Source organism: Seriola dumerili, unplaced genomic scaffold (genome assembly GCF_002260705.1).
Source record: "Seriola dumerili isolate Sdu_G_001 unplaced genomic scaffold, Sdu_1.0 BDQW01000116.1, whole genome shotgun sequence".
Classification (NCBI taxonomy): domain Eukaryota; kingdom Metazoa; phylum Chordata; class Actinopteri; order Carangiformes; family Carangidae; genus Seriola; species Seriola dumerili.
Window position 1 is genome coordinate 2,555,998 of NW_019174371.1, and position 22,412 is coordinate 2,578,409.

The 22,412-nt window shown below is 45.0% G+C and overlaps 1 protein-coding gene across 3 annotated transcripts; it reads left to right on the forward strand.

Moving 5' to 3' along the window:
- The first annotated feature begins 1,719 nt into the window (after positions 1-1,719).
- Positions 1,720-21,459, forward strand: chd8 (chromodomain helicase DNA binding protein 8). Of its 3 annotated transcripts, none has more exons than XM_022748060.1 (39): positions 1,720-1,807; positions 2,993-4,098; positions 4,281-4,604; positions 5,683-5,796; positions 5,911-6,416; positions 6,535-6,646; positions 7,201-7,416; positions 7,571-7,639; positions 7,738-7,793; positions 7,878-7,995; positions 8,358-8,441; positions 8,613-8,750; positions 9,429-9,550; positions 9,788-10,031; positions 10,114-10,290; positions 10,607-10,750; positions 10,891-10,989; positions 11,913-12,072; positions 13,069-13,279; positions 13,422-13,617; positions 13,753-13,923; positions 14,755-15,045; positions 15,155-15,375; positions 15,492-15,694; positions 15,812-15,968; positions 16,072-16,161; positions 16,245-16,348; positions 16,482-16,605; positions 16,820-16,892; positions 17,018-17,289; positions 17,495-17,727; positions 17,982-18,632; positions 18,720-18,826; positions 18,937-19,158; positions 19,350-19,445; positions 19,555-19,665; positions 19,827-19,928; positions 20,029-20,133; positions 20,516-21,459. In XM_022748060.1, exons 2-39 carry the CDS (start codon positions 3,094-3,096, stop codon positions 20,882-20,884), a joined length of 7,797 nt encoding a protein of 2,598 aa, XP_022603781.1. In that variant the 5' UTR covers positions 1,720-1,807; positions 2,993-3,093; the 3' UTR covers positions 20,885-21,459. The 3 variants fall into 3 exon arrangements, with proteins under 3 accessions (XP_022603781.1, XP_022603779.1, XP_022603780.1); XM_022748058.1 differs by having other exon boundaries at positions 7,198-7,416; positions 20,516-20,884; XM_022748059.1 differs by lacking the exon at positions 1,720-1,807 and having other exon boundaries at positions 3,094-4,098; positions 7,198-7,416.
- Positions 21,460-22,412: the final 953 nt, after the last annotated feature.

Sequence of the window (22,412 nt, forward strand, 5' to 3'; positions counted from 1 at the left end):
ATGCGAGAGGTGTGAAAGTTAAATATTCTCATGCAAAACAGTGTTTCTCCTCCCTCTCATGGTACTCTACCCAGTGCCACGGCAGCTGTTTGTAAATATAGCTCTCACCAGCAGAGTTGGCGTTGGCGTGGACCGAGCAGAGCAGCGTGGGGCAGAGTGTAAGTGTGGTGAATAGCAGATACTCCTAGCAGGGCCGCAGACAGATGGAAGCTTTGGCGAACAGGCAGGCTCATCTCTGCAGGGCTGCCATGGATAAAGTGTGGTGCGCTGTCACATGTAGTCACTTACGCTTCCTTGGTTCATGACCACCACGCCTCTCTCTCTCTCTCTCTCTCTCTCTCTCTCTCTCTCTATTCTCTCTCCCTATTCTCTCTGTCTGTGTGTGTCTCACTCACTTTCATACACACTCCCACATTATTGGCATCATGCTTTTATGATTTTCGGATGAACCACTAAGTATTTCTAAAAATGGAAAACCATGACTTTAATTCATGGTGTCACATTAATGCACTGACTGAAGAAGCTTTAATGGTAATGGGAGACTTTGTGGACATACCAGCTATTCTGACCAAAATGATCTGAGTTTCAATACAAAAAATAAGAGCCTTCCTAATATAATTATTTTACTATATATGGTCTTTAAATGTATGGGTTTTTGTGACATTTAAATTGAAATGGTAAATATGATATGAAAATTAAGAGTGTGAGCTCCATGCTGTGGGGCCCTAGATCCCAATGGACCTGCAGAAGTTGCAGGTTCCCTGTGCAGCAATAGGCTTGTGGTAATATCATTAATTGTAACTTTATTTGGGAATTTGCTGCACTGAAATATAGTATCATCTGATCTGATAAGGGCCTTCATGTGGACTTTATTACCTGATGTTGAGGCCCTATATCAGAGTTTAGTTGTGATACCTTCATTACTCCAGTTTATTTTACATGGTGCATTTTCCTAAATTAATTTTATTTGTCAGATTACCACACAGCAAACCTGGGGGCATACACAGTGTACAAAGAGTGGAGGAAGAGGGGGTTAATCCGGCCATGTTTAAAATAAAAACTGAAAATGTATCAACTGGAACAGCCACGGCGGATAATAATTATATTTCAGTCTGTGAGCGCTAGGGGGCGCCAGACTTCCCTAATTACAATCACTCATGAGAGCAGTCAAGTCATCACATTATCAATTATCAATTCTCAAAATGTAATAATAATTAACTCAAAAACGCCCATTTGCCCAAGGGTTATGGGTGTATATTTCTATAAAGTAATAAAGCAATATTAGAAGATCTCTCCATTCATTTATTGGTGTCAACTGAGTCCTGAGCTGTGGCCAATGTAATAAAACGCTGAAAAAAACCGATGGTGTGTCATTTACAAACAGGCCTGTTGCGTTGTGCTCTCCATTAACCCTTTGAGATGATTGAAACACCGTGTGTTTTTCTCCAGTCAGCTCTTACAGGCCTGCGCTCTCTAACGTGAGCATCTGTGGCATTAAAACAGCGATGTTGAAGATCAGTCAGTCAAATGATCTCAGCTAGGCCGCATTTATTGTTTTCTCAACCAAACTATGGCTCTCATCCCGCCTAGTCGCGGCCTCTCATATGACGGACAGCCGGTTCAGCCAATGAAATTAGCGTATGCTGCCGGTTCAGGGGGAAACTGACCAATCGCCGTTTAATAGCATCCGAGGGGCACGCTTTCTACGCTTTCTCTGGCAAGAATGTTAGTTCCTGCTCTTCCCTGGCCGTTTCCTGTAATCGTACAGTGTTGTGAGACGGAGAAAGCCATGTGTGTCGATGCAAAGGTAAATTTAGCACCCCGAAATTATTACTGTGAGAGTTAGGGCAGTGGTTACGATGGTTATTTTCAGGTATTTTTGGCAAAAATTAGACGCAGGCCAACCGAAACAGTATTGCGGCCTAACCCGTGTCTGAACGTTGACGGGCAATGGTTATTGTGGCACGTTGCTTTGGTTTGGTCCGGTTTGTTGATGAGATTGAAGGAGTCCGGTAGACTGAATGGTTGGTAGTAAATGACAGAGAAGCGAACTAACGGCTCCAAACGTACAATAGACCGTGTTTAAGAGCCTCGATATGTTTTCGGTGCCACACACGCTTTTGTAATAGGGCACATCTTGGTCGCGGTACAAGCTAATGCTAACCGACGGTTTTGTGAGAAAGACTGCAATACGACCAGAGGGGAAAGCATCATAGCTTTCCAGCATCAGTACCCTCCTCGTCTGACTTCACCACCAACTATTTCCATTCACTGAATGTTCCCTGGGTAGTTTAACTTTGTATATTACTATTGAAACGGCTTACTTTCATTTTTATGTTTTTCAAAACGTCTACTATCACATTGAAAGCATTTTCTGGCCGTGGCCATGTGTTAGATGTCACATACAAAAACAATACTTTTTTTTATAATCCAGTAGCAGTTATTAGTTTATTTTTTATGTCATTTAAACTTGTTTTCAAACTTCGCAATTGTTAAATAAATGAGTAGTGTGATGATCTTAACTCACAGTAGAGTAAACTTGATGTTATACATAGCTCGTAAGACGGTAAATATAAGTGTGTTTATATGAAAGCTGTCTATGGTTTAGCCAACTATACCTGTTCTTTCTGTGCATTTGGAACCAAACTTAAATGAATGATGCTGTGATGTTGATATACATCATAGAAACATCCATGAAATTTAGGAGCTGAGAAGAAAACAAGAAAACAAGGACCTGACGTTACAGTTGCCTTTTGCTGTGTAGTGCAGCATTTGCCAAACCTGTCTTCTCCTTGTTTTTTTTTCTTGTTTTTTTTTTTTTTACACTTAAACATCCCTGTACTAGCCATGCCATTTGTGTTACTGAACTTGTAATTGTATGTAGGACTGAAGCAGAATGTGTATTTATAATAAGCTGTACAGAGTGTGTGTAAATAATGTCAAAGTCATGAAATTGTGCTTCCTTGACATCAGTGTCTCTCTTCTTTTCCAGCTGTTTACCTAAAAGTTGAGAAGAATTGGTCAACAATTACTTAGCTTCCATCTCGGAGTCTTTTAAACATTGTGCCCGTCTCCCTGTGTGGAGTGGGCAAGATGGCAGATCCCATCATGGACCTCTTTGAGGACACACCCCTGTTTAATCTTGATGCCCTACCGGACGATTCCTTCTCTCAGGGCTCCACAGACCCTGTGGAGGAGGCCCTCAAGCTGGCGTTGGGCCAGGTGGACCCACCGGTTGAGCCGGAGCCCACTCCTGAGCTCACAGTCAGTGCAGGCCTCAGTGTTCCTGTAGTAGCACCCGTCATCCCAGACCCTGCCCCTGTTCAGGTCCCCACACAGCAGCCAGTGCCAGTGGCAACTGCTCAGACTGTTTCCATAGCTGCAGCTCCCGTCGTGACCCCGACTCCTGCTCCTGCCTCCGTTGATACTGTACCTCAGATCCAGGCCCAGACCACCATACCAATTGTCAGCCAAACCAGCGGGTCCTCCAGTAGCACAGTCCTGCTGAGCTCACCTCTGACTGTTTCCAGCTCCATGGCCACCACCACCACCACGGCACCGCAGCTCACACAGATAACTCACCAGCTCACTCCCCAGCAGTTAGCTGCGATCACACAGCAGGCCGGTGGTAAAATTGTCATCCTCAAAGGACCGCAGGGTCAAGCCCAGGTGCTGCAGACTGTATCAGGAGCCGCAGGCCAGACCAGTGGAAAGGTTATTCGTGTGTTGTCTGGCACTCCTCTCAAACCTGGCATGTCCATACTGCAGGGGGGAACAGTCTTGAATCAGGCAAGCCCAGGACAAGCTCAAGTCAAGGTGGGTGCAGGGGTGCAGAGGCTGCTGCAGTCTCCCAACGGTCCAGTGAAACAGGTGCTGCTCACTTCCATTCCCCAGCAGGTACAGCAGACGCCAGGCCAGTCGGTTCAGGTGCAGATTCCAGCCCAAGCACAGATGGCTCAAGGCCAGACTCAAGTCCAAGTCCAACCCCAGGCTCAGGCTGCCCAGATCCAGGTACAGCCCCAGGGCCAAGCTGCCCAGATCCAGGTCCAGGCTCAGGGCCAGGTGCAGCTCCAGCCAGCCATGCAGGCCCAAACGCAGGTAAGCAACACGTCCTCTGCCACCACAGACCACAAGGTGTCACCACCCAGCACTACAGCAGGTGATGCTGAGTGGTTTTGTGGTTTACTATCAGGGTCTTCGCTGAGTTTCACAAGCTGTATATTTAGATCAGTCTTCTGCTGACTTTTATAATGAGCCTTATTCTCTGTATCTGATTCTAGGGTGGCGAAGCAAAGCGGATCACTCTGGTTCTCCAGCAGCCCTCCCAGGCTGGCTCTGTCACGACAGCGGGTCAAGCTGTCACAGCCCAGCAGCAGGTCACCCAGGTTCAGCAGGTTCAAACAGCCCAAGGGGGGCAACAGCAGCAACAGGCCCCAGCTAGACTAGTGTTGGGTCAGCTCCCTGGAGGCAAACTGGTGCTCCAGGGAAGCCAACTAGCTGCACTGACCCAGGCTCGAGCTGCTGGTCAGGCTGGAGGGCAGCCCAAAGTCCTCACAATTCAGCTGCAGGTGCAGCAGCAGCCCAACCAACAAGGAGGAGTGAAGGTGAGAAATAACTGTTTTAGAGTTCAGAAGCATCAGTTTGTTTAATTAGATTAGTGTTTTCCCATAGGGCATGTCATTTTTTTTCCTTCTTGTTTTTTCCTGTTTCTTACTCTGAGCTTTGATGTTCCCTCTTGTGATAACGTACCATGTTCTTTTAACCCTAACCCTAACAAATCAGGCAAACTTCCTGTTATTCTCTATTGATACAGGCGAAAGGGGCTTTGGTGGTCTTGGATGTGTCTGATACTAATAGAAGCAAAAGTTTGTTCCCAATACACTCAATATTTACATCTGTTTAGTTGAAGTCAGGTTTTCAAACATTCCCCAGAAGTCAGTCATTGAAAATGCTGTTTTGTGAAATCTGACACCCTGTGACATGTTGCTCCCCGGCAAAACACCCGCAGCGACCATAGCAAATGTGGCTCTGTGTGACTAATATTATTATGGATTACAGATTTTATATCAGATTTCTGCATGTTGTTGTTACATAAGACTTAACAATTTCAGATTGAAAATTATACTGCTTGATATATACATGGCCACATCAGTAGTCACAATCATTGTGTTGGTAATATTCTACATCACTGTAAACCATGATAAATTATCTGTCAAGGATGTAGTTGCAACTAACAACATGGTGGCATTTTTGGGAATATGCATGTTTGCTGTCTTATCCAGAGTTACAGATGAGAAGATCAATTTCTATTTAATCTCTGTGGATTCAGAAGAGATTGGTGCATGATATGATTAGCCTAGTTTAGCACAAAGTAAAGAAGCAGAGGAAAAAAGCTCTGGCCAAGGTGCCATTCATTTTACTCCAAAGCTCTCAGTCCTAAATACATTCTGGACCAATATCTGTACTAGAGCACAAATGTGAAATTAATATTGCTTTTAATGTGACTGGTGATAAGGCAGCGAACTAGCAGGTTTCACAAAACATCTGACTCTTGCTTAAAATCCAGCCAAACTACTTTACTGTGTAACATCTAATCTGACATGGGCTCGTTAGGTTTTTAATCTACTTGTTTGGTGATTTTCAAAGGAGACTGACTTGACCTGTTCCTTTTCACCCTCACAGTACCAGCTGGTGTCAGGGACAGGAAATACTGGCAGCCCACAGGTGTTGCAGATCTCACAGGGCCAAGGAGGACAAAGAGTTGCAGTGCCGCTCAAAATGCTTCTGCAGCCACAGGTAGATCTCCAGCTGTGCATAGACCCTTTCTTATTATATAAACATTAGAGGGAGGCTTAGGGGCTTCTTATAAAAACCTGAGAGAACATTTTTCTAACATCCTCTTTCCTTCAGACAAGTGTGGCATCCTCGGCTGGCGGCACAGTCTCTGTGGTGAAGGTCATCAACACGTCTACTGCAGGTCCTTCCACTACCACCACCACCACGCCGTCCCAGGCCATCCGCATCACCAAGGCCCCTGGCGAGCCTGCCTCTGTCCGACGAGTGGAAATCCTGTGTAAGCAAGAGAAGGCGAACCGTATTGTGGCCGAAGCGATAGCTCGGGCCAAAGCACGGGGTGAGAAGAACCTGCCTAGAGTTCTGAACCAGGATGAGCTTCCAGCAACGCAGACATCTCCTGAGGTGGGGGGCACTATAACCGTGGTGTCTGCTGCTAAGAAAAAGACCAGTGGAGGAGGGAGCAAGAAGAAAAGTCCTGTCGCCGGGGCAACGACGCCCAAAACTGCAAGTGCGGCCGACAAAAAGAGCAAAGTGAAGACACCAGGAGGAACAGCTGGAGTGGCCGGAGGCACAGTAATACCTGGGACTGGGAACAAGAGCAAAAGCAAGACTAAGACAAAGTAAGTGACGTGATTTCTCTATATTAGGAAATGTGACCTTTTTATACAAAACAATGTTTATTACTGTCTATTTACCACAACCTCATTCTGTCTGTGTCTTTCCTCCGTCGTCCTGCAGCACTATCACTCTAGTCGGAGCAAAAAAAAGAAAGAGGAACGCGTCCTCAGACCACTCTGATGGGGAGTTGAGCCCTGCCTCACCTGCTGCGCTGGAGGATGACATGATCATGGTATACATGGTCACACTTCTTTTTTCCCAATTTATATCACAACAACTAATAGAGCGTCGAGGCAGCTTTGTGCTTCTGTTGTCTTTGTTAAAACGTGACATAAAATCAGCACTGCTGCAGCCACATCCTAAAAATTTGAATCGTTCTTGATAATGTGGTTGAACAAGTAAAAATGTTTTGCTTCTAAGGGTCGGGTAAAGTGAACACTTGTGGCCTCAGCTGCACAAAGTACTTTAGTGGTTCTGATACAGTGTCTTTACAGGCCACATAGTGACAGCAGCACGTCAGTAGCGTCTAATTGGGATGAGTTCAGGTGAAATGACGACTGAAAAACCTGACTGAGACTCCTCATATAGAGACCCACTGTTACGGGAAACCTTATGTTACTATCAGTAATGATGAAACTGATTTATAGTGATAACCTGATTGACGTTGTTGTGTGTGGCCATGTGGGTGTGGACTTGTTGCTTGAACATTAGAGAGGAACATAATCTTATCTGGTGTATTGCTGATGAGCTCACGTTTAACCTACGCCTCCCTTTTCTGGCCAGAAGAGGCGCTCCAATCGTGTGGTGAAGAGGAAGAAATACACAGAGGACCTGGATATCAAAATAACAGACGATGAGGATGAACAGGAAGATGTAGACGTTACTACAACCGCAGCAGCCGTGGCTTCCATCAGTGGCGGGACGGCCACAGCAGCAGCAGCGCAGCTTAAACAGGAAATGGAGCTCGATGGTGACGGACTGCCCAGCATGCAGTTCTTTGTGGTGAGTGTTATTTCTTCTGAGGAGAGTTTGAAAGAGAAGTACTTGAAATGAGGTGGACATTCTCTGGAAAAGGTTGTTTGTTGATTCATGTGATGACGCCTCTTTGCAGTGTTGGATTTGGATCTTATTTGTGTATTACTTTTTATTTTTACAGGAAAACCCGAGTGAGGAAGATGCTGCGATTGTAGACAAAGTTCTGTCTATGAGATTAACAAAAAAAGAAGTAAGATTAATACATTTTTAATTTTCTTCCATAGCAAGTCTTAAAATCGTACAATTATTTTGTAAACCATAAACTGAAAACCTGCTCTTCTCTTCAAGGTGTCCCAGGGCCAGTACACCAATGTTGAGGAGTTCTTTGTGAAATACAAGAACTAGTAAGTTTCCGTCTCTCGCTGAATAACTTCAGCATTGGCACTTAGCGTTTTGAAATGAGTAAAACCTGACTCTCTCGTCCTCAGCTCATACTTACACTGTGAGTGGGCCAGTTTGGAGCAGCTGGAAAAGGATAAGAGGATCCATCAAAAGATCAAGAGGTTCAAGACCAAACACGCACAGATGAGGCACATCTTCCAGGAGGTGAGACTGCTTCAACTATGAATTAGTACAAATTAAAGGAAAAACCTGAACAAACGAGTGCAGATGCCGCCGCACAGGCCACAAAGGGTCACGAATGCTTTGATGAGTATGAAAACGAGGTGAATCATATATGAACACTTACGGGAGATTTTGGACAGCGCTCTCTACCACCATCATCAAAACACCAACTGGGGGAATATATTTTAGAAGAGTGATGTTCATCCTCCCGTAGAGTTCAGAGAGTGAATCTGTTCTGGCTGCTCGTGGTCGACCGTCACCTTACTAAGACACGATGTTGGTCTTTCCTTTGATTTGTCACCCGTCTGTATTTGTACCGTCTCTGACCCTGTGGTTCTCCTCAGGACGAGGAGCCTTTTAACCCAGACTACGTGGAGGTAGACAGGATCCTAGACGTATCCCACAGTGTTGACAAGGACAACGGCGAGGTGAGAGAACACATTTTCGCTTTCACAGCTGGACAGCTGTTCCTCTCTTTGCCGTGTAGCTGAACTCTTGTGCTGTTTTTTTTTAATGTCCCAGGAATATGACCGTTTCTTCTTTTATGATGTAGCGTATTTGCAGTAGTTAAATATTAGCTCTCACTCTTTTCCCTCTAGCCTGTTATCTACTACTTGGTGAAGTGGTGCTCTCTGCCTTATGAAGACGCCACATGGGAGCTGAAGGAGGACGTGGACGAGGGCAAAGTGGAAGAATTCGGCAAAATCCAAAACAGACAACCTCGCCTGAAGAGAACGGTGAGTAGTCAAATGAGAGATTTTTAACTCGTGTTAATTTCCAACCAACTATTTTTCTACACATTTGAATTTCATATTTAAAAGGAAAAAAAAAATCTCAAAAACTGAAAATTTACATAATCAATGATGTTGCAGGGGACACACAATGAAACTGCTGTCCCCTTTCCAAATCTATCTCGGGACCCCTGTGGCATGTCATCCCCCGTCTCTGTTGCAATGTGTCCCGTCACTGTGTTTGAGACACTGAGAAAAATGCCAACAAAATAATCTTAAAAAAGACTCGACCACAAGCTGCAGATGAACGGATACAATTCATTAATAAAAACAAAATCATTACTGGTTTACTCACCAACACTGGAGACGCAGCAGGGAGCCATTCATTGTGAATTCAGGTCAATTTTATTCATATTGTGCCAAATCATAATGATCAAATATATTATCTCAAGGCACTTAACAGTTAGAGAGAGAAGCCCAACAGTTCCCACAATTAGCACCATGCATTGGACTAAAAACATTGGTTGTTCCCAGCATGAGTTAAGAGGCATCAAGTGGCGCAAGAAGTTGAGGAAGGTTAAATTTTATGCAACGTTCAACTGACTGGACCAACTGATTCTTTCCGACTTTGAAATAAAATAAAAAAAGTATTCTTTTGATCCGTTTTTCCTTCTCTCTCCTCAGCCGCGGCCTCAAGCCAGCTCATGGAAGAAGCTGGAGGAGACCAGAGAGTACAAGAATGGCAACATACTCAGAGAGTACCAGCTGGAGGGAGTCAACTGGCTGCTCTTCAACTGGTACAACAGGTAATGATCACACACAGTCACCTGTTCAAAGCCACAGTCAAACTGCATGCGTTTTCTTGGATACAGTGTTTTAACTGAAGCAGTAGAAAAACATTAGAATTAGGATTGTAGTAGAGTAATACATGAAGCAGGCATTGTGTGTTTCATCTGTATTTTGTAAAGTTTGTCCGTTTGGAAAGATGCTGACCGCTTCTCCCAAGGCTTCAGTATTCACATTCCCTGTTACTTGTCTCTCAGGCAGAACTGTATCCTGGCGGATGAGATGGGTCTGGGTAAGACTATCCAGTCCATCGCGCTGCTGTCAGAGGTGTATGCTGCTGGAGTCCAAGGCCCCTTCCTAGTCATTGCTCCACTCTCCACCATCACCAACTGGGAGAGGGAGTTCTCCACGTGGACCAACATGAACGCCATCGTGTACCACGGCAGCCTGGCCAGCCGACAGATGATCCAGCAGTATGAGATGTACTGCAAGGATGACAAGGTGGCGTTATTGATGACGGTTTTTGTCATTTACCTTTACTGATGTTAGACATGTCTAATGAAAATCGGCTTTCTGTCTACAGGAGCATTTGATCCCAGGTGCATATAAGTTTGATGCCCTCATCACGACCTTTGAGATGGTGTTGTCTGACTGCCCTGAGCTGAGGGAGATATCCTGGCGTTGTGTCATCATTGATGAAGCGCATCGCCTCAAGAATCGCAACTGCAAGCTGTTGGACAGCTTGAAGATGCTGGATCTGGTGAGTGGACCACAGCTAATGCTGCTTCATAGCACTAACCATTGCACAGAATAACAGGATCTCTGCTGCTCCAACAGCCTTATTTGCTCTTTATTTAGACGCGCAGTAGGACTGAGGCTAAAAATGTGTCTTTTAACATTCACTTGAAATTCTTTTTGAAAGATTTTTAAGACTTAATTTGAACTTTTCCTCATCTGTTATGTTCGTCTTCCTCTCGCTTCTTACTTCCTGGTCCTCCTTTCTGTCCTTTCTGTCCTCCATTGCCCCTCTTCCCTTCGTCTCTACCTCTTTGCCTGTTTTCTGTGGCTTCTCCCAGGAACACAAAGTATTGTTGACTGGCACCCCTCTCCAGAACACTGTGGAGGAACTCTTCAGTCTGCTTCATTTCCTGGAGCCTGCTCAGTTTCCCTCTGAGACAGAATTCCTCAGAGACTTTGGAGACCTCAAAACAGAGGAACAGGTGTGAAAATATCACTGAAATTCACACACATACACCTTTACAAGAACATTGTCTCTTTGTCTTGACTGTTCTGTTGTATTTAACGTTTAACTGATAATGTTGAGCTGTCATTGAGCAAGTGCTTGGTTTGGTCCCCTTAGGTTCAAAAGCTGCAGGCCATCTTGAAACCCATGATGTTAAGAAGGCTCAAGGAGGATGTTGAGAAGAACTTGGCTCCCAAACAGGAGACCATCATCGAGGTTAGTTCAAATAGTGTCAGTTCTCTATGAACTCTTTATTGTATTTGAATGACATTAAGTAGAGAGGGACAACAATTAGTTTTTCCTGTCTTTTTCTAAAAAGGACTGAAATCAAATTGATCTCTAAATTGTTTAAGCTTGTGAATAGGGATTTATTTACAGTTTATGTATGGGTTTATTAACAGTTTAAAAACGTTATAATAATAATAATGATTAGCAGAAAAGATGCATCAAGACAAGCCTGCAATGGCTGGCTGCCTGTTGGCTGCTGTCCTCCTTCTCTCCTACATCTCTCTCTTCATTAGCTAAAGCGATCCCTCCCTGACCCTCTCTTACTGCTTCAGCTGCCACAGCAGTACTGGGTGAATGCTGAAAATATAGGTACAAATTAATTGGATAGCTTTTCATTCTGTTCAGCTTTTCTACATGTTTTTTTTTATATTTCTAGGTATTCTGTTTTGCTAATATCTCTGGTCTAGACTGTCTGTGTGCCTCCTCAGGAATGGGCTCTTTTGAGTTTTTGATATATTTTTTTTAATCTGTATTGAGAGAACGAACATTCAGGATCAGAGTTGAAGAATTACTATTAATGTTATCCACTTGCATGAGCAGCCAGCGCTGACTAGCAGCTGTGCCAGCCATCTTCTCTGCTGGGAAAAGCCAACAACAATCCTTCCTCCTGCACATGATCGTGTTTTGATTCAGTGTGCACGAAGAGGAGGGTTATTCACAGAGAGAGTGAGAGTGGGGCAAGGAGGGATAATGGAATCAATGCACTGCGTACAGCTCTGGAATTAAATAAGATTTTACCCACATAAATATGTGGAGGTCTGTGTTGATATCGTGGCACAAAACCCCAAAAAAACGTCACATGCTGTCAAGATCGCTCGTGTGTTGCAAAGTCTGACTGTGTCTCCTCTCAGGTTGAGCTGACGGACATCCAGAAGAAGTACTACCGAGCCATCCTGGAGCGCAACTTCAGCTTCCTCAGTTTAGGGGCAAACAGTAACAGCAATGTCCCCAACCTGCTCAACACTATGATGGAGCTGCGCAAGTGCTGCAACCACCCCTACCTCATCAATGGTATTGCATAACAATATTAATTCGATCTTCTGCATGTAGTGTTGATAACTTTAAATGAATCCTTTTTGCTGGAGTCAGCTGAGTTTGAGTAGCTCTTTGTACTCTGCCTTTGTCTGCCTGATATATTATTCAGGCTTGCAAATGTACAGCTCTACATCTCTGTCCAATAATAACTGATCTGAACCGTTCCATACTGCCCGTGAAATGATTTGACGGCCAGTTCCTTGTATTATTATCATTCAACTTGGCCGACAAAAACTGTGCTGCAGATGGTGCCATTATTCTTTGTACTATGTATTTTTGTTCCATTGTGCAGATTGAGTTTATGCTAAATCAGAGGTGGAATTTTTCTCTAAAGCTGCCTAGACATGATAAGTAGTGTCAGCTGCACTTGCTGCAGGTTTGGACTCTGCAATCAAAGAACTGTAAATTAGAGCTGGTTTAAAAAAAATAAAAAATAAATACATTTGTCACTTTTTATTAGACACATTTCTGGAATCTTAAAGCCACAAGGTCACATGTTCCCTCATCAGATGCACTTTGAAAGGCCACTGATGAAATATAACTGTCACTCACTCTGTAGGAAACAATGGCTTGTTGTTGCAAAGTGATTTCTCTTGTGACCATGTTGAGAACTTAATCCCGACTTTCTGCAGTCATGGATTAGTCGGGGCTAATTCGAATGTCATGCACATTTGTTCAGTTTTTTTGGCTGCTGAAGAATCCAGCAAGTTTGAGTAAAAGATCAAACAACAAATTTTAAATAATCGTCATGTTGTAGCTGTTATTCATGTAGAAACAGTCAAGCATTAAATTGAACTGTTTATGTGAATGTGTGATACTCTACCCAAACTGATGAGGAATCAGATTAGTAAATATGCACCGCAGTGCTTGAAGGCTTCACAGTAGATCAGGGTTCCCCTCCACTTGTGAAAAGCCATCAGAAGTGGATACCAAAATAGAATTACACCCGTCACACGTTTCTGTGTTTCTCAGGCGCGGAGGAGAAGATCGTAGCAGAGTTGCGGGAGGTGTACGACCCCCTGGCCCCTGACTTCCATTTGCAGGCCCTGATTCGGTCGGCTGGTAAGCTGGTGCTACTGGACAAGCTGCTGCCTCGCCTCAAGGCTGGTGGCCACAAAGTGCTCATCTTCTCCCAGATGGTGCGCTGTTTAGACATTCTGGAGGACTACCTCATCAACAAGAGGTATGACGGTCAAAGTGCCTTTCACTATATTAATATTTCAATATAACGCTAAGCTAAATTAATAATAACTGTCACCAGGTTATGGACTCGTGATAACAAACGTAAGGTGTTTAACCTTTTTTTCTTCTTTTTTTTTTAACAGATACCTTTATGAGCGAATTGATGGCAGAGTGCGTGGGAACTTACGACAAGCTGCCATTGATCGCTTTAGCAAGCCTGACTCAGACCGCTTCGTCTTCCTGCTGTGTACCCGTGCTGGCGGCCTGGGTATTAACCTCACTGCTGCTGACACCTGTGTTATATTTGACTCTGACTGGAACCCTCAAAATGACCTGCAGGTACGAGACTGTGTGTGTGTGTGTGTGTGTACTGTGTGGTATAAAGTTGATGTGTTAACAATGTCTACGTTCAGAGACATGCACAGCTTTTGTTTACAATGCTTTACTGACCCATCTTTTTTCCTCCTGTTCCAGGCCCAAGCGAGGTGTCATCGTATCGGTCAGTCGAAGGCGGTTAAGGTGTACCGTCTGATAACCAGGAACTCCTATGAGAGGGAGATGCTGGATAAAGCCAGTTTGAAGCTTGGGCTGGACCGTGCCGTCCTGCAGAGCATGAGCGGCAACAAAGAAAGCAACGTGAACGGGGTAAGGAAACAACTAGTCACCAGCTTAAACCAGTTGTATCCCATGTTTCCAACAGGTCTGTCCTAATACACACACCTCTGGTGATGAGGGCTGAGGTGGCATTCAGAGGAGCTAAATTTATCCCACAATGCACCACGGCCTACTGCTCCACACCAGTCTGGTTGTTGGTGGTAGCACACCTATAAGGCTGATTTTTAGGATGATAATAATTTACAGAAATGAAGAAGTTGAAGTTTATGACATGTTGGATTCACTGTGAATATTATTATTCACGTCCAAATGCAGTTATTGCAGAACCTCCTCAGATGTTTGTCACGTCATATTAACAATCTGATGCAACTTATTAAGAATAATATGTCACATCTGACACTGACAAAATAAATGTATTCTTTTGAGAAATATGATCCATCCTTAAGAATTTCATGAGAGACACCACTCAACATAATATAGTGTTATGTCTTTTTTTTATACAGGACTTATGTGCGTTTAAATTTAATTGCTTGCTGTCTCACAGCTCTCGGATGTTTTGTCTTTTCACTGATTTTGTTTCAACAATTCATCGGAGCTTGATTGTGCTGCGAACGGCATTTGTATTTGCAGATTGTGACGGGATCAACAAGCATGTCCCAGTGAGATCTATTAAACATTCACACGCTTGTCGTCTTAATGGCCACCTGGGCACTGTGGCAATTACTGGAAATACCTCGCACAAGCAGACACTTGACTACTCGCAAACACTGCCGGTGTGGATGCTGGGACTGTTGGACAAATAGTCGTCCTCTTCCAGTTTGGAACACTGCTGTAAATGGCTTTCCATGTCTTCTTCAACAGATCCAGCAGTTCTCCAAGAAGGAGATAGAGGACCTCCTGAGGAAGGGAGCATATGCCGCCATCATGGATGAGAATGACGAGGGCAGTCGCTTTTGTGAGGAGGACATTGACCAGATCCTTCAGCGGAGAGCCACCACCATCACCATTGAGAGTGAGGGGAAGGGCTCCACCTTCTCCAAGGCCAGTTTTGTGGCCTCTGAGAACCGCAACGACATCGCCCTCGATGATCCCGAGTTCTGGCAGAAGTGGGCCAAGAAAGCCGACATAGACATGGACTCCATGAACCGGAAGGTAAACCTGATGTTTTCAGATTCAGTAAATAGGCTCACAAAGATTAAAAAGTCGACATATTGATTCGAGTAATGTGTAATTGACTAAAAGTTGCACTTCCCTCCCACAGAACACCCTCGTGATCGACACTCCCAGAGTACGCAAGCAGACCCGTCAGTATTCCAGTTTACGAGGCGAAGGTGGAGACCTGTCTGACCTGGACAGCGATGATGAGTATCCACCTGCCAATTCCAGACAGTCTCGCTCCTCCCGACGCTCTGACCGCCACAGTGGAGGTGGATACGGCCGCACGGACTGTTTCCGGGTGGAGAAACACCTGCTTGTCTATGGGTATGTAGACTTACAGTTTTTATTCCCCTGTACATAATATTTAAGTATTTTGTCGGTTTATACTCTTTACTTTTGTACTCTGTTTTCATTCCATTTCCTGTTTTCTTCTTCTACAGTTGGGGTCGTTGGAGGGACATCCTGTCTCACGCTAGATGTAAACGGCGTCTGAGTGAACGTGATGTTGAGACGATCTGCCGCGTCATCCTGGTCTTTTGTCTGCTCCACTACCGCGGAGATGAGAATATCAAGAGTTTCATCTGGGAGCTCATCACGCCGCCGGAGAACGGACGTGAACCCACAACACTACTCAATCACTCTGGTAAGAGGCTGCGCAGCTTGTGTGCAGAGAATATGTTTCCTACTTCATTTGTGACCCTTGAATTAAGTGTGTTTTACTGAAGACTATCCCTTATTCTGTTGTCTTTTCTCCACCTAGGCCTGTCAATCCCTGTTCCAAGGGGCAGGAAGGGAAAGAGGGTAAAGGCCCAGAGCACGTTTGATGTTCAGAAAGTGGAGTGGATCCGCAAGTACAACCCGGACACCCTGCTGCTGGATGACAGCTACCGCAAACACCTCAAGCACCAGTGCAACAAGTCAGTGAAGCCCCATCAGCTGTTTGTGTTTTGCTCTGTGTGCACATGTGAATGTATTCTCATCCATGCTCAAAACATTAAAACATCTCCTCTCCCACCTCAGGGTGTTGCTGAGGGTGCGTATGCTCTACTACCTGAAACAGGAGGTGATTGGGGAACATGCGGAATCTGTCCTGAAAGGGGCCGACATCAGGTATGTAATGCAGCCGGTTGGACATCAAGTTGTTAGACGCAAGTTAACACTTCAACATGGTAAAATACTAATGCTTCTGTCAGGGATGTTGATATCTGGATGCCTGAGATGGAGCAGCAGGAGGTACCGGCAGGATGGTGGGATGCTGAGGCAGACCGCTCACTGCTTGCAGGCGTTTACAAACACGGTATGTTCTCTCTCTGTAGAGGTTCATAACATTTTTGAGTTATAACTTCAACACAGGTTCACTTCTCCGGTTGCCTTGCTTTAAATCTGGAACATGTCTGCATTTCCTGCCTTGACTTTGTCCCGATCACTAGGTTATGAAATGTACACCACCATGCGTGCCGATCCCTGCCTCTGTTTCCTGGAGAGAGCTGGTCGGCCTGACGACAAGGCAATTGATGCCGAGCAGCACACCGGTGACACTGAGCTTGGAGACGAGTGAGTGACGCCTACATCGTCAATCAGAGCTTATTTTGGCTTTCTGTTAAATTCACTTATAGGAAATGCTGTAGATTTACAACAGGTTTATAGTTTCCACATTGTTGTATCTTAAAAGTCTTGAATTTCACTTTATGAAACAGGCAGATGTTTTGGACAGGATGCTCCTCTACTTGACTTTGCTTTATGGTGCTATATGGTTTGTGTTGTGCAGTGCTGACTATGATAAATACTCAGAGGACCCAGAGTTCAAGCCTGCGTCAAGACACAAAGATCTTTTCGAGGAGGTACGAATCAGAGTCATCACATTAAAGTGGTTCTGTCTGCACTGGTCTCTTAGCATGGACTCGATTGAATATTTTGGAACTAAAAATTTTTTATAATGTGTCTCTATTTTAACATTGTCCTCCAGCCTGACTCTATGAACGTGGACGATGAGATTTCTGTTGAAGACAAGGCAGGGCCAGTGGTCACGGAAAGCTTATCGAGCCAGAGTGGTGCGTGTGACTGGCCCTCCAGCTCGTCACTTACAGCGCGGTTGCGGCGGCTTATCACAGCTTACCAACGCAGCTACAGACAGGAGCAGCTGAAGATTGAAGCCGAGGCGAAGGGTGACCGCAGGCGCAGGCGGTGCGAACAGGCCAGCAAGCTGAAGGAGATTGCACGGCAGGAGCGCCAGCAGAGGTACACTGCTATTACATCATACTACAAAGGCTCTGTGCTTCTTCAGTATATACTAAGTTCAAGTTTAACACATACAGGTAGTATCTGAATTGTTTGCCTCCGTGAGGGTTTTTCTGAAGTTTTATCAGATGTCTAAACTTCCCGTTGAAGTCCCAAAGTCAGATCGGCCCCACCTCACCCCAGTTTCCCTCTGTCCCTCTCCTAGGTGGACACGAAGGGAGGAGTGTGACTTCTACCGCGTGGTATCAACTTTTGGCGTGGAAAAGATAAAAAAGGAACCAGGTCTTCCTGAGGGCGGAGAACCTGATTTTGACTGGAACCGCTTCCGTACTTTTGCTCGTCTGGATAAAAAAACCGACGAGAGCCTCAGTCGATACTTCCGCTCTTTTGTTGCCATGTGCCGGAGGGTCTGCCACCTCCGCCCAGGCCGCGGTGAAGGTAACTACTACTTAATACACTGTGGTCGGCTCAGTTATATATGCAGTTACAATGTTGGTCTTTTTGTTTGAGGCTCATACTGTCGACAATACAACACCAACTGTGTATTTGACTTACTGGAAACTACATGTTTTAAATAGGGAATCCAATATTTATGCACGTTACTTCCATAAATAGCAGTTTGATAAAAGCAGAGTATGTTGAGTTTAACGGCACTTTATTGACTTTTGATCTTTTACTCTGGTTTTACTTAGATCCATCAGAGCTTTCCCAGACTGTGGCCCCCATCACAGAGGAGCGCGCCTCCCGTACCCTCTACCGTATTAGCCTCCTGCGTCGCCTCCGTGAGCGAGTCCTGCCCCACCCCGCCCTGGAGGAACGTCTGCCTCTGGCCCCGCCCAGCTCGGAGCTGCCCACTTGGTGGAATATACCGGACCACGACCGTCAGCTGATGCTGGGTGCTGCTCTGCATGGTGTCAGCCGCACTGAGCTCTCCATCTTCTCAGACCCACAGTTCACCTTCAGTCAGGCAAGGGAAGAGTTCATCCAGAACCAGCAGGCCCCGCCCCCTCCACCCCCACCCCAAGCACTGCCCATCATGCCCATCATCCTGCCCAAAACACAGGAGGACCTGCCTGGAGTAAAGGAGGAGGTGGCTGAGGACGCCCGGTTGCTTGGCGCTGAAATCAGCACTGACCTGCAGAGCACGCCTTTGAGTCACCATGATGGAAAAGTGCCAGGGCAGGACTGGAGCTTCAAGAGGAGCAGGGGCAGGGAAGGTAGAACTGGAAGGAAGGGAGAAGGAGGGTCTGATTCAGATTCTGATTCTGATTCAGGCTCGTCGTCCTCGGAGCGATCAGGCAGCAGCGATGACAGCGGCGAGAGTGAGGAAGAGGCGGAAAGAGGTAAGATGATAGAGGAAGATGAAAAGTGTTGAATGCTGCAAGAATAAAAACAACCAATTTAATTATTTTTCCTGTTTTCCTTCTCAGCGGGCATGAAGGTGTGTGACGTGGATGAAGATAATAGTTTACTCTCCATGACTCCATCTCAGGATGGCGTCCCACCCCCTGACCCTCTCAGAGTGGACTGGCCCAAGGTAATTTACAGTTTACAACATGTTTGTCTTGTTTCTTTTAAAGGAATAAAACCACCTGTTTACTTTGTTGCTGTGAATGACCGATTCATGAGACGACTCCTTTGTCTCAGGACCGCGTGTTGATCAACCGCCTGGACAGTTTGTGTACGCTGGTGCTGAGTGGTCAGTGGCCCTCGGGCCGGCGATACGTGCCTGAGGCTCAGCTTAACCCAAGCTCAGAGCTGGTGGGAGACGAGATGGCCTACACGAGGGTGATCCGTAAACCCAGCGGCATGCCTGGTGGCCCCGGGGCAGAAGGAGAAGATGGAGAATTCACTGTCAAACTCCTTAAGGTGAAAATACAGTGGAGGATGAAGTAATATATAAAATTAAGGCATAGACGGGCAAACTGACACTGTGTTTGCTTTTATTGGCCATTAAGATCAGTTGTTAAGATCAGTGTAAAATCAAAAATAGGCATTATAAGGTGCTGCTGTGATGTGTAGTTGTAAATTAGACGCCTGTCTGTCTCTCACTCTGCCAGGAGGAGGGGCTGAAGCTGACCTTCTCTAAGCAGGCCCTGATGCCCAATGGGTCAGGGGGAGAGAGCAGCAGCCGCAAGAAGCGCAAGGACCAAGAGGTACATGGGACAGGGTTACCTGTGTTCCTCTATAACACAGGCGGAGTGAGATTCAAAAACAAAAGCACTTCGCATTTTGTTTGATCACTGTTTTGTCTCTCTGTCTTAGTTATCAGACCCAGACGGACTCGATCCACTGGAGCGTACTCCTCGACGCAGGGACCCTCCCACCTGGCTGAAGGAGAACCCAGATTATGAGGTGGAGGGAGACATGCTGGAGGTAAATTCATGACACGTATGGAATAGGACCAAACTCTTCACGTCTCAATTGATACTGCCTGGCTTATCATCAAACCTTGGTCTCTGTTTGGTTACTGACATTTTGTTTTTCCTCCCGAACTGTGTCTCTGCCTTATCGCATCATTTGTCTTGTTTCCTCAGCTTCTTGTGAACAGGAGCAAGAGGAAGAGGAGGAGGAGGGCAGATAAAGCCCTGACAGGCAGCGAGAAGGTCAAACTCATTAACATGAGGACTGGAAAGAAGGTGAGACATGATGAAGATGCAATCTACGCAATTCTCTAGATCGGACTTGTCGCCTGCGTGTTATCGCTTGCTAACACAAACATCCAAATGTTCTGTGAAGGTTGGAGCTGCTTTCTGTCCGATGCTGCAAGATCTGAGGGAATATCTGGAGGAGAATCCTGATATCGCTGTAGCACCCGATTGGTCTGAAACTGTTAGGAACTCGGTACGTAATCATATCATACTGTTACTACTTCGTAATTGTTTTCTCCCTGATGCCTTGCTTAATAAAAGAAGCTGTAATACCTGCACTGTTTCCATGTGACCAACTCTAGTAGCTGACACACAAAAACCGTATAGGATTCGTTTTTTTAGAACAGTTTTAAAGTGAAATAAAGTTGAAATGAAGTGTCCTTGTGGTTTGCTGGAAGAGAATTTGGGTGCATTAAAAAGTTCTTCTTCCTGACCTGTAAATTAGTTTTTTTTAAGGCTGTAGAACTGTAGTTTCCACAGTGTCAGAGAAGGGATTTGAAACCACATCCTGCTCTCTTCTGTTTTTTCCACATCTGACTGTCTAATGTTTCGAATAATAATGATCCCTCTCGCAGGGCTTCCTGCCCGAGACCCTCTCGCACCGACTGCTGACCGAACACTCGGAAATCCCTAAGAAAAGCCGACGCCGCCATCATCATCACCACCACCACCACCATCACCACGCTCCAGAGCCTGCTCCCGAAGACCCCAACCTGGATGGAGTAGAGGAGGAGACTCTGGTCTCAGATGGAGCCTACATGATGGATGAGGAGGACCTGGACACCACCCATCACTTCCTCACCAGTCCGGACTTTGACGTTAAAATGGAGGGTGGCGACAGCCTTTCCCAAGGTGACTACGACAGCTCGGATCAAGAAGCACTATTGGACGATGTCATCATAGCACAGAAGGACTCTGACTCCTCATCAAGCTCAGAGGATTGACTCAACCCCACTCCTCAAACACATCTGACTTAGTCCCCTTCTCAACAATGAATCATGTTATTCCTCGTCTTTTATTTTTACCATGTTATGTATCGAATTATGGATGAATGTGTGTTTTTTGTTGCTACTTTTATTCATTTATTTTATATAGGTTTTTTTTTTTTTTCCATGACAGGAGCAGGTTTGCACCCATCCGTTTTCTTTTTCAACACTGAGAATTGTGTTCCATCTTTCTCCCGACCCTCCTCAATAACCTCTGACAACATGGCAAAAAGCTGAGCTTTCTTACTTCACAACTCATCATTCTCCTCTTTCTCAAAACCTATGAATTCCCATCACATTCCCAGCCGTGACCAAAAGGGGACCCCTGCTGTACAGATACCCTTTTCTTATCTAAGAACCTCAATGCTGGTCCTCTTGCGCTACATGAAACTGGACATGTACTGAACAGAGCCTGGATCCTGATCCCACAATCCCCCCCCATCTCATCTGGTCATATCCTCCGTGTCCAGGCGAGTCTGTGAACTAAAAGGGGATCCAGTGTGTGGATGTACTGTTATTGTTTTCACTCTGTGGGAGGGGTGGGCATTGAGAGGGGGGTGGGGTGGGGGAAGTGGCATATTAGTTACTGAAGCAGTACTAGGAGGATGGGTGTAATGTAAAATGTAGAGCTGGTCAGTTGTGTACAATGGTGCAAATATGACGGCAATGAGTTACTATTCTTGTTTTATGATCTGACTGTATCTGTGATATGAATAACAGCAATCTAAAGTGAAAGCAAGTTTCTGTGTATTATTGTCACTTTCACCAGACAGAAGCAACAAGGAGGTTTACCGTTTGTACACAAGTTCAGTTATGTTCATTTCTGAACAGTGTTTTATAATAATTGTTATTACAATTACAATAATTGTGTCATAATTACAGAAGGTGATCATGTGTAGGAGCATAAATTACTCTCATTAAATATGAGCTACAACCTACTGATAGCAGTAGTGTCCACGTACACAGAGGCTAATGATGTACTTAATAGACCTAGATGGGAACAGTACTACACCCAGTTATTTGGAATTAAGTTAGAGATCCTGCTGTACATAGTCACTGTTCCACTCTGTATTTCATCACTTTATTTTATTTTTTTTTAAATGATCTTTCTGAATCATGATAGCTAAAACATGTTATTGGATTATTATGTTATATTCAAAACTTAATATGTATCTGTTGCTGTACTTCCTTTCTGACAGTACATAGAGTGGGATCCCACTGAAAATAAAATACTGTAAGTGTGAATATGATATGCAGGTACAGCAAATTGATACTCAGTAAACTCAGAATATGTGTAAATACCACTATATCAACAATAATTGTGAATAACATTGGTGGGCATTACTTGAACAGGTTTTCAAAAGCGAGACTGATCTGTCTGCTCGTTTTGTCGTCATAGTGCTGTCCTGTTAGGCCGTCACGCTGATAATGTCCATTCACCTTCGTGGGTCCACTAACCAGACTTGCATCACTGTAGCTTGTTGAC

Coding starts and splice junctions, on each gene's coding strand:
- chd8 (XM_022748058.1), top strand. CDS start 3,094: ATGGCAGATCCCATCATGGACCTCTTTGAGGACACACCCCTGTTTAAT. Junction 16,606..16,819: donor GACACTGAGCTTGGAGACGA/GTGAGTGACGCC, acceptor TGTGTTGTGCAG/TGCTGACTATGATAAATACT. Junction 17,290..17,494: donor CGGCAGGAGCGCCAGCAGAG/GTACACTGCTAT, acceptor TCCCTCTCCTAG/GTGGACACGAAGGGAGGAGT.